This window comes from Pongo pygmaeus, chromosome 8, assembly GCF_028885625.2.
Source record: "Pongo pygmaeus isolate AG05252 chromosome 8, NHGRI_mPonPyg2-v2.0_pri, whole genome shotgun sequence".
Lineage (NCBI taxonomy): Eukaryota > Metazoa > Chordata > Mammalia > Primates > Hominidae > Pongo > Pongo pygmaeus.
The window spans coordinates 76614458-76631702 of NC_072381.2; the positions used below are offsets into that span (position 1 = coordinate 76614458).

The 17245-nt window shown below is 38.7% G+C and overlaps 1 protein-coding gene across 2 annotated transcripts in view; it reads left to right on the forward strand.

The window, feature by feature from the left end:
* The window catches only part of CTNNA3 (catenin alpha 3), a 1765907-nt gene that overhangs the window by 1707449 nt on the left and 41213 nt on the right, over positions 1–17245 (forward strand). For both annotated transcript variants that reach the window (XM_054435153.1, XM_054435155.1), the window contains exon 17: positions 2033–2167. In XM_054435153.1, the coding sequence (XP_054291128.1) occupies positions 2033–2167 (135 nt within the window). The remainder of the gene's footprint in view (positions 1–2032; positions 2168–17245) is intronic.

Below are 17245 nucleotides of genomic sequence, written 5' to 3' on the forward strand. Positions count from 1 at the left end.
CCTAAACTCCTAATCCAGGGGACTGGGTACTCCAGGTGCTGGGAGATCTGCCTAGGCATGAAGCAGAGAGGCTCCTCTACACACCTGGATCCCTGCAGAGAAAGTGTGGGGTGGCTCAGGCTGTCAATCTGAGCAAACATGTACTTTGAATACCTGGAAATCTGCCTAAGCGTGGAGTGGAGAGGGCCTGCTACACCACGATCTATGCACAGCAAGGGTAGGGAAGCTCAGCCTGCTGATTTAGGCAAGCTGGTACTCTGAATGCCTGGAGATCTGCCTGGGTATGGAGCAAAGAGAGTCCTGATGCACCATGATCTACGCCTAGGAAGGATGGACAGCTCAGGCTGTCTCAGCAGGTTTTATTATTTTATTTTTTATTTGTATTTATTTATTTTTTGACACAAGATCTCACTCTGTTGCCCAGGCTGGAGTGCAGTGTCGCAATCATGGCTCACTGCAGCATTAACCTCTCGGGCTCAGGCAATCCTCCCACCTCAGCCTCCTGAATAGCTGGGACCACACCTGGCTAATTTATTTTTATTTTTTGTACAGATGGTGTCTCCCTATGTTCCCCAGGCTGGTCTCAAATTCCTAGGCTCAAAGGATTTTCCTGTTTCAGCTTCCCAAATTGCTGGGATTATAGGCATGAGCCACTGCATCTGGCATTCAGCATGTTTTAAATACACACAATTTTTAATAGAATTTGATTGCAATATTTACATATTGATTTTTTTAACTTCCAAAAACATTTTTCCACATCCTTTGAAACTCTATTTTCTTTATACTGAGTAATGCTACATTATATTGATATGCATTCTTATTTAGTCTTTCCATTATTTTGGGACATTTAGGTTATTTCCAAATTTTGCTATTATACATAATGCTACAATGAAGATCTTTGCATATAAATATAAATCACTGTCCACATTTCCTTGTTCTTATAAAAATTTACTAAAAGTGGAATTAAATTAGAAGGAATTTTTATAAATCTATTATAATTGCATGGGAGAAAGAACACAAAGATTAAATCTTAACCAAAGCTATTTACCATGTTATGATAAAGCTCAAAGCTGTCCTCCAGGAGGTTCCTTTGAAAAGATAAAACGATGTAGAAGGCTGGTTTTCATAAGGAAATTTAATATTCTGAAACATGTGCCCTGTCTGTTTCTTGGCTTCAGTTAGATTCACAGCTGTTATCTAAGGTAGAAATGATTTCCTTTGTCTGTAACAGCTAAGAACATTGAATGCTGAAAGTAGTAGAACATATTATGTTGCTCCATGTTGTTTATGCCCATTTGAGTAGCACAGGACAGACAGTGTAGAGACCATGAGTCTCAAGGAGCATTCTAATAGTAATTCTAGGAGCCTTCTAATAGTAATTCTAGGTGAAAGAAATAATTACATTTTAAATATTTCTATAGATTTACCAAAAATATAATCTGAAGGCTTCTAGCCTTTATCATAAATTAAAGGCAGCTATTTTATATACCTTTTTATGTCTAAAAATTATTTTAATATTTCTTGGCCAGGTGTGGTGGCTCACACCTGTAATCCCAGCACTGTGGGAGGCCAAGGCAGGCAGATTACGAGGTCAGGAGATGAAGACCATCCTGGATAACACGGTGAAACCCTGTCTCTACTAAAAATACAAAAAATTAGCCAGGTGTGGTGGCGCATGCCTGTAGTCACAGCTACTCAGGAGGCCGAGGCAGGAGAATCACTTGAACCCGGGAGGCGGAGGTTGCAGTGAGCCAAGATCTTGCCACTGCACTCCAGCCTGGGCAACAGAGCGAGACTCCATCTCAAAAAAATAATTATTTTAACGTTTCTTTTGGCTAAGCTGAAGTAACTAAGGTTGCAAAATGAATGGACTATTGTAAATGGTAGAAGCATATCGGAATCTACTTGGTCCTGTATGAAAATAAAATTGCTGCTTTATAAGGTACCTGCCATGTGAATACTGTATTTACTCACCTTGGTCTAACTATTATTTATTCTGCTATATCCATTTTTATCTTTGATGCATATTTAGTGCCCGGATCCATCTTGCAAACAGGACTTGTTGGCCTACCTGGAACAGATTAAGTTCTACTCCCACCAACTGAAAATCTGCAGTCAAGTTAAAGCTGAGATCCAGAACCTGGGAGGAGAGCTCATCATGTCAGCTGTGAGTACTGCCTAGCACTTACATGATCACAGGTGGAAGATGCTTGAAACACAGTAACTACACCCTTGTTTACATGACCAAATCTTTTAGGTAAAATTAATTTAGGAAAACTAAATTGGAGTTTTTATTAAAAGTACATGTATTTAAACTAGCAAGAAATCTTAAACTAGCAGATTTCTTAAAGAAAGGTTAAAAATGTTGTTTTTATTTACTTCAGAGATTAAAGAGTAAATCAGGTTTTATAAGCCATTTGGATGAGAAATGCATGTTAATTTAGAGCATGACTTCAGAATGTGTACAGATGGAACTCCGGAATGAATCCTATAATTTTTCTAAAATAAATGCATGTGGAATTGCAAATTAATAAAATGATTGCTTCACTGCTATTAATTGATATTCATTTTCCCCCTGTTTCTTTTTATAACATAGATGTTCATGTCTTGAGATTTTTCATTTCCATATATATTTTCAGAAATGGAGTATGATAGAACTTAATAGATTTAGAGGAATTTTCATAAATTCTTTGGTGGCCCTGAGTTTTAAGCTGCTATGAATTACCATGGTAGAACTAATGTATAACTTTTCCACTCATCTTTTAATAGCAGTAGATCATTTCTCTGGAGAAGAAATGGTAATAAAATAATATTTGATATCTATATTGGATTCAGTCATCAATGACTTTGAGAAGGATGTGGACTAAGATTATAAATTTAAGTTTAAATGAAACATTATAAATATTCTGGGAATTTATATTTCTGAGAAAATTTTTTTTAATTACACTAGTATATTTATATGTCTGTAACATATAGGGCCTCTATATCCTGGCATTGGACAGTCCCTCAATGAGTTAATGTTCTGAAAGAGGATGTAATTACAAAAACACAAACAAAGGATTACCATCAAAAGTAGTGGGCAGGGGCCAGTTGCGGTGTTTCATGCCTATAATCCCAGCACTTTGGTGTCCGGATCACTTAAGATCAGGAGTTCAAGACCAACGTGGCCAACATGGTGAAACCCTGTCTCTACCAAAAATACAAAAATTACCTGGGTGTGGTGGCGCATGCCTGTAATCCCAGCTACTCAGTAGTCTGAGGCATGAGAATTACTTGAACCCAGGAGGTGGAAGTTTCAGTTAGCCGAGATCGTGCCACTGTACTCCAGCCTGGGCGACAATGCGAGACTCCATCTCAAAAAAAAAAAAAAAAAAAAAGTAGAAGGCAGGAAACAAATAGTGACTGTCTATGTCTTGCCTATATTTTATGTTAATCTTCACAATAACATGCCAGATGGATCACTTATTTATTTGTTCTGTTTTCTTATATAGCTTTCCCAATGTCATACGAGTAAATGTCAGAGTTGAGTTTACCTTCAAAGGTCTATGATCCCTCTGTTCAGAGAGACAACACTGAATTTGTGATGAAACTGAAAAACGCAAGTCGAAAGTGAATAATTTGGAAATTATAAGATGGTATTGCATTCTAGCTTTTTATTCCAGTGGTTGTTAGAGGGGTAAAAAAATAGTGTCTTTGATATTCAAATTTTATCAAAAATCCCACATAAACACAGTGAGTGCATTACTAGTGCCCTGCCACTTTTCAAAGAAAAATGTATTTTACTTAGTCACAAGCCATGCAAATAGGAACATGCGTGTGTATAGACACATATGCATACATGTATGTATATATACATTTATATAGATACATACGGCATGTATGTGTGTATAGATGCATATGTATGAATATGTATACACATTTTTAACTACTGTATATTCCTTTTGGCTTATTAAACATCCAGTCTTCATTTTCTCATTTAACATTATACTGCCTTAAATATGTAAAAAAGTATATTCATTTGGAGGATAAACCCTTCCATTTACTCTTGTCATTTTCACACACTAATCGTGTTTTGTAAGGTCTAAATTTCATATAAATTTTATTTTCCAAATATACAGTTTCATGTTGTATGAAGCTAAGCTTTCAAAAAATCTTTGATAGCAGTTCAGCCTCTGCATAGCTGTTAAAATTTATTGGCGTTAATTATCCTTCCAAAATACAATTTCCTTTCTATATATAGAAATTCATTCCTGTTTGGTATGATGATTCAAATTCATGAACTTTACATATATTACAGATAAATTAGGCAGGAGCTATTTAGAATCCATGATTTACAATTTAAAAGCTGAGTCATTATATAAAATGAGGAATAGCATTGCAAATCCAAAACTGTTTGTCATCATCTCACTCACTATTCCCCATTAGAAAAAAAATAAATCTGAAAAAGGAGAGCGTGCCCCCTTTTGCATATCTTACTGCCATCTGTTTGCAGGTAGCTCCTAGAAAGCTTTCTAAATACATTTCATTAACGTGTGCCAAAGCACACTTACTTTAATCTCTCAGTGACCCTGAGTTCTTGTCTTGTTCCTATTCTTTAAATTCAGAAGATCTAATGTATCCTTTTTCTATAAGATCTCTTGAAAAATGGCAAGCATGATTCCAAAGCAGAGAGACACTAAAAATTACAGAAATTTGGTATGCAAAACTACAGACTATTCAAAGTTTACTAAATAAAGCTGGCATCCCAAGATTAGGTTCATGAAACATTGCCTTACCAAATATAGTGGGTTAAAAATAAGTAGGTATGAATGGAATGCATTTCTAAAGTGAATGGGCAGTATGTTCTGTTCTGGGTCTGAGGTGTGAAGGTTTAGGATAAAGAAGATGAATTAATAAAATAAAATAACCTGAGAGATATTCTTATAATACACCATTTAATTAAAATTATTCCCCAATCATTCTTACACCTATATTGCAAGCACTCATCTTGAAGTTGCATGTTTTACCTGTATAGAGACAAAATATATGTAGTTCATTCAAATCTATTACTATGAATTGAGCCCCTTACTGTGCAAGGCATAGTAGCACATCTGAGGGATGTAAAGATGATTATATGGTAATTTCCTTAAGATATTGAAATGCATAAAAAATTAAGAAACATAAAATGTACCTGAATATACAAAAAAGATTCCAGAACACTGTAATAAACCATACAATATTGGTATGTACAAATGTACATGTATAGCATGTGAGGAAATAATTTATTTGATGTGCAGAGCAGGCAAGAGAAAGCTTCATAAGTGGCTCAAACCTGCTTTGGGCCTTGGTTAATAAGTAGAAAACAAATGTGTACTTATAGGAGGAGAGGGAAAGGATTTGAGATAGAGGGGACAACTGAAATAAAACAGAGATAGGGAAGACATGGAATGTTACAAACATGGCAGGCAGTCTGATTTGACTGAAAACAACTTTACTTGGTACTCTTGGTGTGTGTATTGTGGAATAAGGGTGGGTGGGCAAGTAGAGCAAAAGCTTGTAAAGGAAACTGGGAATGTTTTGAAAGGATCATTTATAATTTAATTTTACCCTGTAGGCAATTGAGAGTAATTAACAATTTCTTTGTTTGAGATGGCAATAATAAATCTATGTATTTCAAAGTTAACATTTTTTAGACACGGCAGTGATAGATTAGAAAGATAAGGGACTAGAGGATTGAGACCTATTTAGGAATGACTTTTAAAAATTAGTCTAAGATGTTTATTGCAGCACTAGTCACAATAGCCAAGACTTGGTACCAACCCAAATGTCCATCAATGATAGACTGGATTAAGAAAATGTGGCACATATACACCATGGAATACTATGCAGCCATAAAAAAGGATGATTTCATGTCCTTTGCTGGGACATGGATGAAGCTGGAAACCATCATTCTCAGCAAACTAACACAGGAACAGAAAACCGAACACCACATGTTCTCACTCGTAAGTGGGAGTTGAACAATGAGAACACATGGACACAGGGAGGGGAACATCACTCACTGGGGCCTGTCGGGGGGTGGGGGGCTAGGGGAGGGATAACATTAGGAGGAATACCTAATGTAGGTGATGGGTTGATGGGTGCAGCAAACCACCAGGGCATGTGTATATCTATGTAACAAAACTGCATGTTCCGCACATGTAACCCAGAACTGAAAGTATAATAAAAAAAAAAAAAAAATTAGTCTAAGAGAGAAACAGTAAGAACTTACTTAAGGCAATATTGATGAGAATGGAAAGGAGTGTATCTATAGAAGGAACAATTCTGAGGAAAATATGTTTAGAAGCAATTATCCATTGGGTGTTAAGGGTGAAAAAGAAGAAAGAATTAAGAATTTCCTAAAAGTTTTGAGGTTAAATAGTTTACTTAGGCAACAATGGCATCATTAACTAAACAGTATATATAGAAGGAAGACCATGTTACGGTGAGTACGGAAACTCATTCAGGATTTGCTTGTTGAATTTAAGTGACTAAGGGGCATCCAAGGAGAAAGGTTTAGGAGAAGTTGGGTCTTTGGTTCTGGAACTTAGGAAAGAGGTATGGAAGAGAAGTATATGGGACCATCCAGTGAAAATATGTTGGATGCCATTTTTTAAAAAATAGCTGAGACAGTGATCCAGAAAAAACTTTTTTCACAAAGTGATTCCAATGTACCTCTATAGATTCTGAGACTTGACTGTGGCAGTTAAAACAAATTGGGAGTTTACTGTCTCCATAAAATGAGTCTGCGAATGGGCAGTCTAGAACTGTTGCGACAGCTTCACAAAGTCACCAGGGAATCAGGCACTTTTGTCTTTCGGCTTCTCTTTTCTTGGCTTCTGGCTCTCGTTATTATCAAGGTCAAAAATATGGCTTATGCGGCTCTAACAATGACTTGTATATTCCAGGCAGTAGGAATAACGAGAAACTGAAGCAAACATTCCTTACACTTTTAAAGGGACCTTCCAGAAGGTCCCTTTCAAATACTATTTTTTTTTTTTTACAAACTATTGGCTAGAGCTTAGTCATACTGTTATATTTAACTGCAAAGTATGCTACAAAATACAAATTGTGTATGTTTGTTTGTGTTTTAATCCTGCACATTGCTTTCCCCAGTGTAATCAGAGTTCTGTTTCTATGAAAAAGAGAATGGATATTGGGTGGCAGCTAACAGTTTCTATCATATTTCCTCTATGATTACCAAAATCACAGCAGTACACATATCATAATCATCTTTTTGCACATATTCCCCTCAAGACTATAAAGTCCTTGAATATTTTTACATGATTTATGGTGCAGTGACCAATGACTATAAAGGATGCAACCAGCAAAATTATGCAGGTTGGCTTAGCCTTAAAAGTACACATTGGGTTTTGCATTTAGAAGGTGTTTTTATATTTTTTTAAAAGCAGTATCAGTAATATGGTGAAGGCAAAAATTATGTCATGATCAGCTGAGTACTGAGTATGCAATGACAGATAAAATATGGTGGCACAGACTCAATTTTCCAAAAGTTTGAAGTTGAAAAGAATAAAAGAGAGAGAAAGAAAGAGAGAGATACTTGAGGGTCAGAGCAGACAGAGTCACCGAAAGCATTTTTGTTTGTTAACATTTTTATTTATATACTGCTTAAAGTGGCAGTAATTGAGAAATGTTTAGGTAAAGAAAAAAGAGCGACCAGAAGAGAATGAACCTGTGAAAAATTAAAACTACAACTGATGGAATAAAGTCAAGCAAATGAGAGAATGTGATATTAGAACGGGTAGAAAGATTAGGTTTGGAAAAAAAGAAAAAAGAGCTCTTCTTCTCAGCCAGGATGAAGTTGAATTAAGATATAATCACATTTATTAAATAAAGAAAATGTGGTACATATACACCATGGCATACTATGCAGTCATACAAAAGAATTTAATTATGTCCTTCACATCCACATGAGTGCAGCTGGAGGCCATTATCCTAAGCAAATTAATGCTAAAACAGAAAATCAAATACCACATGTTCTCACTTACAAGTGGGAACTGAACATTGATTACACAGGGACATAAAGACGGGAACAGTAGGTACTGGAGTCTCTAAAAGGTAGGAGGGAGAGGGGTAAGAGTTGGAAAAATTCCTGTTGGGTACTATGTTCACTGTTTAAGAGATGAAATTAATAGAAGCCCAGACCTCAGCATCATGCTATATACCCTTGTAACAAAACTGCACATGTACCCCCTGAATCTTTTTTTTTTTTTTTTTTTTTTTTTTTGTTGAGACGGAGTCTTGCTCTGTCACCCAGGCTGGAGTGCAGTGGCGTGATCTCGGTTCACTGCAAGCTCTGCCACCCGGGTTCACGCCATTCTCCTGCCTCAGCCTCCCGAGTAGCTGGGACTACAGGTGCCCGCCACGGTGCCCAGCTAATTTTTTGTATTTTTTAGTACAGACGGGGTTTCACCATGGTCTCGATCTCCTGACCTCGTGATCCACCCACCTCGGCCTCCCAAAGTGCTGGGATTACAGGTGTGAGCCGCTGCGCCCGGCCATACCCCCTGAATCTTAAAAATAAATACAAAATTGATTTAGTCTAACTTAAAAAAAGATATAATCACATTTATAGAAATGAATGAAAGGTTGAAGAATTTCTTGCTGATAAATCCCATGTTTGGTAAAATGGAAGGAGTAGTTTTCTGTTAAAATTAAGATTTGAGCACTCTATTCAAGTTTCATTTTAGCAATAGAACAAAATAAGGATGTCCACATCTCAATCACTTTTCTCAACATTGCTTAGAAGAGAAAATAACCTAAGTTCACAGCAAGTTTTTGAGATCATGAACAGAGATAGCATATGCTAGACATTTTTTACCAGCGCCAAGCTCCAGGACATTGTCTGGATCTTGGAACCTGATGCAGCTTCAGTTCACATGGAAATGAAGCCAGTTTGGCCTTCCACCTGCTATCCTTTATCAAATAAAGATGGGAGTTGCCAGGTACGGTGGCTCAGGGCTGTAATCCCAGCACTTTGGGAGGCTGAGGCAGGTAGATTGCTTGAGCTTATGAGTTCAAGACCAACCATGTGCAACGTGGCAAATCCCGTTTCTACAAAAATTAGCCAGGGGTGGTGGTGTACGCCTGTAGTCCCAGCTACTCGGGAAGCTGAGGTGAGAGGATGACCTTAACCCAGGAGGTAGAGGTTGCAGTGAGCTGAGATCAAGCCACTGACTGCATTCCACCCTGGGTGATAGAGCCAGACCTTGTCTCAAAACACTAAAAAAGGGAGGAGGTTCCAAGATAGCTGAATAGAAACAGCCCCACTCCACAGCTCCCAGCATGAGCGATGCAGAAGATGGGTGATTTCTGCATTTCCAACTGAGGTACTGGGTTCATCTCACTGGGGCTTGTCGGACAGTGGGTGCAGCCCACAGAGTGTTAGCTGAAGCAGAGAGGGGCATCACCTCACCCAGGAAGCACAAGCGGTCGGGGAATTCTCTTTCCTAGCCAAGGGAAGCCATGACAGACAGTACCTGGAAAATTGGGACACTCCCACCCTAATACTGTGCTTTTCCAATGGTCTTAGCAAATGGCACACCAGGAGATTATATCCCATGCCTGGCTCGGAGGGTCCCACGCCCACGGAGCCTCGCTCACTGCTGGCACAGCAGTCTGAGATCGAACTGCAAGGCGGCAGCAAGGCTGGGTGAGGGGCGTCCGCCATTGCTGAGGCTTGAGTAGGTAAACAAAGCAGCCAGGAAGCTCAAACTGGGTGGAGCCCACCGCAGATCAAGGAGGCCTGCCTGCCTCTGTAGACTTCAACTCTGGGGGCAGGGCATAGCTGAACAAAAGGCAGCAGAAACTTCTGCAGACTTAAACGTCCCTGTCTGATAGCTTTGAAGAGAGCAATGGTTCTCCCAGCATGGAGTTTGAGATCTGAGAACGGACAGACTGCCTCCTCAAGTGGGTCTCTGAACCCCAAGTAGCCTAACTGGGAGACACCTCCCAGTAGGGGCCGACTGACACCTCATACGGCTGGGTGCCCCTCTGAGACAAAGCTTCTAGAGGAAGGATCAGGCAGCAGCATTTGCCATTCTGCAATATTTGCTGTTCTGCAGCCTCCTCTGGTGATACCCAGGCAAACTGGGTCTGGAGTGGACCTCCAGCAAACTCCAACACACCTGCAGCTTAGCGTCCTGACTGTTAGAAGGAAAACTAACAAACAGAAAAGACACCCACACCAAAACCCCATCTGTACGTCACCATCATCAAAGACCAAATGTAGATAAAACCACAAAGATAGGGAGAAACCACAGCAGAAAAGCTGAAAATTCTAAAAATCAGAGCACCTCTTCTTCTACAGAGGAACGCAGCTCCTCACCAGCAATGGAACAAAGCTGGACAGAGACTCTGACGAGTTGAGAGAAGAAGGCTTCAGACGATCGGTAATAAACTTCTCCAAGCTAAAGGAGGATGTTTGAACCCATTGCAAAGAAGCTAAAAACCTTGAAAAAAAATTTGACGAATGGCTAACAAGAATAAACAGCATAGAGAAGACCTTAAATGACCTGATGGAGCTGAAAACCATGGCACGAGAACTACATTGCACATGCACAAGCTTCAATAGCCGATTCAATCAAGCGGAAGAAAGGGTATCAGTGATTGAAGATCAAATGAATGAAATGAAGTGAGAAGAGAAGTTTAGAAAAAAAGAGTAAAAAGAAATGAATAAAGCCTCCAAGAAATATGGGACTATGTGAAAAGACCAAATCTAAATCTGATTGGTGTACCTGAAAGTGATGGGGAGAATAGAACAAAGCTGGCAAACACTCTTCAGGGTATTATCCAGGTGAACTTCCCCAACCTAGCAAGGCAGGCCAACATTCAAATTCAGGAAATACAGAGAACACCACAAAGATACTTCTCAAGAGGAACAGCTCCAAGACACATAATTGTCAGATTCACCAAAGTTGAAATGAAGGAAAAAATGTTAAAATGTGGCATATATACACCATGGAATACTATGCAGCCATAAAAAATGATGAGTTCATGTCCTTTGTAGGGACATGGATGAAATTGGAAATCATCATTCTCAGTAAACTATCGCAAGGACAAAAAACCAAACACCACATGTTCTCACTCATAGATGGGAATTGAACAATGAGAACACATGGACACAGGAAGGGGAACATCACACTCTGGGGACTGTTGTGGGGTGGGGGGAGGGGGGAGGGATAGCATTAGGAGATATACCTAATGCTAAATGACGAGTTAATGGGTGCAGCACACCAGCATGGCACATGTATACATATGTAACTAACCTGCACATTGTGCACATGTACCTTAAAACTTAAAGTATAATAATAATTAAAAAAACAAAACAAAACAAAAAAAATGTTAAGGGCAACCAGAGAGAAAGGTCGGGTTACCCACAGAGGGAAGCCCATCACACTAACAGCAGATCTCTCGGCAGAAACTCTACAAGCATTCCCTTTGAAAACTGGCACAAGACAGGGATGCCTTCTCTCACCACTCCTATTCAACATAGTGTGGGAAGTTCTGCCCAGGGCAATCAGGCAGGGGAAAGAAATAAAGGGTATTCAATCAGGAAAAGAGGAAGTCAAATTGTGCCTGTTTGCAGATGACATGATTGTATATTTAGAAAACCCCATTGTCTCAACCCAAAATCTCCTTAAGCTGATAAACAACTTCAGCAAAGTCTCAGGATACAAATTCAATGTGCAAAAATCACAAGCATTCCTATACACCAATAACAGACAAACAGAGAGCCAAATCATGAGTGAACTCCCATTCACAATTGCTTCAAAGATAGTAAAATACCTAGAAATCCAACTTACTAGGGATGTGAAGGACCTCTTCAAGGAGATCTACAAACCACTGCGCAATGAAATAAAAGAGGACACAAGCAAATGGAAGAACATTCCATGCTCATGGATAGGAAGAATCAATATTGTGAAAATGGCCATACTGCCCAAGATAATTTATAGATTCAATGCCATCTGCATCAAGCTACCAATGACTTCCTTCACAGAATTGGAAAAAAAATACTTTAAAGCTCATATGGAATCAAAAAAGAGCCTGCATTGCCAAGACAATCCTAAGCCAAAAGAACAAAGCTGGAGGCATCATGCTACCTGACTTCAAACTATGCTACAAGGCTACAGTAACCAAAACAGCATGGTACCGGTACCAAAACAGAGATATAGACCAATGGAACAGAACAGAGCCCTCAGAAATAATACCACACATCTACAACCATCTCATCTTTGAGAAACTTGACAAAAACAAGAAATGGGGAAACGATTCCCTATTTAATAAATGGTGCTGGGAAAACTGGCTAGTTATATGTAGAAAGCTGAAACTGGATCCCTTCCTTACACCTTATACTAAAATTAATTCAAGATGGATTAAAGACTTAAATGTTAGACCTAAAACCATAAAAACTCTAGAAGAAAACCTAGGCAATACCATTCAGGACATAGGCACGGGCAAGGACTTCATGACTGAAACACCAAAAGCAGTGGCAACAAAAGCCAAAATAGACAAATGGGATCTAATTAAACTAAAGAGCTTCTGCACAGCAAAAGAAACTACCATCAGAGTGAACAGGCAATCTACAGAATGGGAGAAAATTTTTGCAATCTACCCATCTGACAAAGGTCTAATATCCAGAATCTACAAAGAACTTAAACAAATTTACAAGAAAAAATCAAACAGCCCCATCAAAAAGTAGGCAAAGGATATGAACAGACATTTCTCAAAAGAAGACATTTATATAGCCAACAGACACATGAAAAAATACTCATCATCACTAGCCACCAGAGAAATGCAAATCAAAACCACAATGAGATACCATCTCACACCAGTTAGAATGTCAATCATTAAAAAGTCAGGAAACAACAGGTGCTGGAGAGGATGTGGAGAAATAGGAACACTTTTACACTGTTGGTGGGACTGTAAACTAGTTCAACCATTGTGGAAGACAGTGTGGCGCTTCCTCAAGGATCTAGAACTAGAAATACCATTTGACCCAGCCATCCCATTACTGGGTATATACCCAAAGGAGTATAAATCATGCTGCTATAAAGACACATGCACACATATGTTTATTATGGCACTATTCACAATAGCAAAGACTTGGAACCAACCCAAATGTCCATCAATGATAGACTGGATTAAGAAAATGTGGCACATATACACCATGGAATACTATGCAGCCATAAAAAAGGATGAGTTAGTGTTCTTTGTAGGGACATGGATGAAGCTTGAAACCATCATTCTGAGCAAACTAACACAAGGACAGAAAACCAAACACCGCATGTTCTTACTCATAGGTGGGAATTGAACAATGAGAATACTTGGACATAGGTTGGGGAACATCACACACCGGGGCCTGTCATGGGTTGGGTGGAGGGGGGAGGGATAGCATTAGGAGATATACCTAATGTAAATGATGAGTTAATGGGTACAGCACACCAACATGGCACATGTATACATATGTAACAAACCGGCACATTGTGCACATGTACCCTAGAATTTAAAGTATAATAAAAGAAAAAACACTAACAAAAATAAAGAGGAGAGTATATAAAAATTTCTATGGAAAATACATGCTGTTGCAGTTCAGTTCCCATAGTCATCTTGATGTATGAAGGTCCTAAATTAGCAATAGAATAAAAAATATGACTCTAAGAAGATTAAAATGTATCTGAGTTACCTCAAGGCATTCCCATTAGGGAACAGATTCTTCATCAACTGTTCACCTAGTGTTCCTATACACCATGCCTAGTGGGAAACGTATTTTGTAAAAGGAGACTTGCTATAAAGAAATAGCTATTGTTATATTCTAGCCTGTATATATGAAAAAGGAAATACAGGAACAAAAATCAATACATTAGAATGTTTTTAAACTCTTAAAATTACCCTTTCCCCAAATGTCATGCTTTTGGGTCAGCATTTTTTTTTGGTACTGCTCAAGACTGATTAATTATGTAACCACTCTGTTCTGTGGATTTCTTTTAATGTGTTTAATCACGTTCTGTTACCCTGAGGCAGGTGTGCCAAAGCCACAATTTAAAAAATTGGATGATAAATAAAACTAATCAGTCAAGGGGGAAAGATCAGAAAGATTGAAAATTCGCCAAGCAACTGCAACTCAGCTTTAACAGAAATCAAGGTGCAGTGTTCATTCAATTAGGAAAGATAGGGAACAGCAATAATTCAGCTATTGACCAAAAGAGCCATAAGGGCCTACAGAATGTAGGCAATCAAGTACTTACAGAATGACAGTAGGTTAATGTGTTTGCTTTGTTAAAGCATTAAGGAAAATAGTTAATGAGCTTTCTGAACCTACTGCAATCATTTGTAGACAGAAAGAAAACAGGGAAAATTTAAAGAAATTGGAAAATTAACTGAAATATTTATAAAGAAAGATGGGAAGAAGTATGAAGTGGAGGGGAGAGAAGCAAAAGAAATGAAGAAGGGGAAAGGAGGAGGAGCAAGAAGAGGAGGAATAAAAGAAAGAAAAAGGAAAGAGAAGAAAGAAGATGCTTAAGTAAATTCAACCCTATTGAGTGTTGCTTTTTGTTTGTTTTTAATCTTAAGCAGGAGGTACATGGCAGTAATCAGACCTTAGTAATTTAAAGGATATACTTCAAAAAATGCATGTGGGGGTGCTGTTCTTCCTTTTTTTCTTTTGTATTGCATTGTAATAAAGTGGACTAAGGCATTTCCTTGATATCTAGGTAAACTAATATTACAATGAATTGGATTTTCTTTTTGATTGTGCAAATGCATTCAGTTATAATGGTACTTGAAGGAACCTTAGAAATAATCTCTTTATGTTATAACTATCTATCTCATATTCGTTTTATAAACAATGAAATAGGTGAGGGATTTTTTTTTTTTTTTTTTTTTTTTTTGAGGCAGAGCCTCGCTCTGTTGCCCAGTCTGGAGTGCAATGGTGCCATCTCAGCTCACTGCAACCTCCGCCTCCCGGGTTCACACCATTCTTCTGCCTCAGCCTCCCAAGTAGCTGGTACTACAGATGCTCGCCACCATGCCTGGCTAATTTTTTTGTATTTTTACTAGAGACGGGGTTTCACCGTGTTAGCCAGGATGGTCTTGATCTCCTGACCTCGTGATCTGCCCACCTCAGCCTCCCAAAGTGCTGGGATTACAGGCGTGAGCCACCGCGCCCGGCCAGGTCAGGGATTTTTAATGACTTATTCTGGTTCACAAAGATAGCTATGGGCAGAGCCAGGATGAGAATCTAGAATCTCATGTTCTTTTTCTTTTTTTTTTTTTCTTTTTGAGATGGAGTCTCACTCTTTAGCTCAGGCTGGAGTGCAATGGCACGATCTCGGCTCACTACAAGCTCCGCTTCCCGGGTTCACGCCATTCTCCTGTCTCAGCCTCCTAAGTAGCTGGGACTACAGGCACCCGTCACCACGCCCGGCTAATTTTTTTGTATTTTTAGTAGAGATGGGGTTTCACCGTGTTAGCCAGGATGGTCTCGATCTGCTGACCTCGTGGTCCGTTCGCCTCGGCCTCCCAAAGTGCTGGGATTACAGGCGTGAGCCACCGCGCCTGGCCTAGAATCTCATTTTCTTTATTTCATTTTAGGTCTCATGTTCTTTACTTCATTGCTACTGAAATGAAGCCCATGACCTCTCGGTGACTTTAGTGGTGAGATGACAGGGGTGGGAGGTAGGAGAGGAGTGGGTGGTATTAGCATACCGTGCTAGGATGGTTGCTACATACATCAAGAGCTAAGGAGTGATTTTAATTGAAAGATGTGGGGAAACACAGACTAGAGCACAGTATTAATAATAGTGATGATTTAATGATTCTGGATTCTTAAGAAGAACTATTCAGAACATGCACTTCAGCCTTAAAATGAGAAGCTAACATGAGGCTATAGAAAAGCTGCTGGACCCCAAATTATAAGACCTGTTATAGTCTAGACATTCATCTCTTTGGGTCCATTTCTTCGTCTATCGAGTTTGGGATGAAATGAGCTTCGTGATTCCTTCCAAATCAGAATCTCTGATCTTATTCTCCTTTGTTTTACCTTTCCCTTCACAGTTGCTATCCAAATTACTCTTCTCAGTACCAACTGACAAATTATATTATGCTACAGAAGGCAGTTTTGTTTCATTTTGATTGATTTTAAGAGGGTGCTTCTCCAATTTTGCTTAAGCAATCTGCATCAGTGAGAATGAGATCAGCTCCTTCAGGAGTTACCTGCTAATTGTAAACCTAGAAAAAAGTACATGTGTACCAAAATGGTGCAATATATTGTTTATGATTTGAGAACTGATTTGACATGGTTTACTGAGACTGCTGTGGTATCTGTCTCACAAACGGCAGTGATCCGTTTTGTGAAATTAGATCCCTTTTGTGCAATTACAGAGATAGAAAAAAACATCTGGATGAAGCACACACACACGAACCTGGATATGGGAAGGAAAGAAATGAAGGGGAGAGATAAAAAAAAGTATAGATGTAATGTGAGAGTTTCTACTGTTAAATGTACTTCTTACAATAATTACTATATTCTTATTCGTATGTCAAATAGTTCCATATTATTCAAAAGGAATTTTGCCTGAATTTAAAACTTAATGTAAACAATTATTTCTGTTCTAGAGTAAATAATTAGCTTGGTTGTTATCAATCCTTAGAAAAGAGGGAGGAGATTAATTATTTCTCTTGTTTGCTAAACAACCTGAACTATAGAACTTCAAAGCCAGAGATGAAATGAGAGGACATGACAGTGAACAAGATGTATTTGACAACTATAGGAATGTGCCAAATTCTCCATTAGGCAAAGTGCAGCTGAAGGAAAAAAACAGAGCTGGATGCAGACATCCTGATGTTCACGAGTTTAGTTGAAAGCCAGGGAAAAACACAGAAGAAAAGGGGAGAGAAGACAAAAAAAATCAAGTAGCTGTAGATTCTAGGATAGCAAAGTGCTGGTGTCGAAATCTATAAAGGCATGGATAAGGCAGAACTGAAAGCAGATGTGGAAAAAGGCACAAGACTGTATGGATGATATTTGCAAAAGTAGTCATTTAAGTCTATGACTCATGCTGAATTTATGCTTGTTGTTGCATAATATGAAAGAATACTAAAGTCACAGGATAAAAACTGCGAGGTTGTTTGTGTGTGTGTGTGAGTGTGTGTGTGTGTGTGTGTGTTCCCTAGAAAAATCAATGGAATTCCATATTTTCCCTTTTGATTA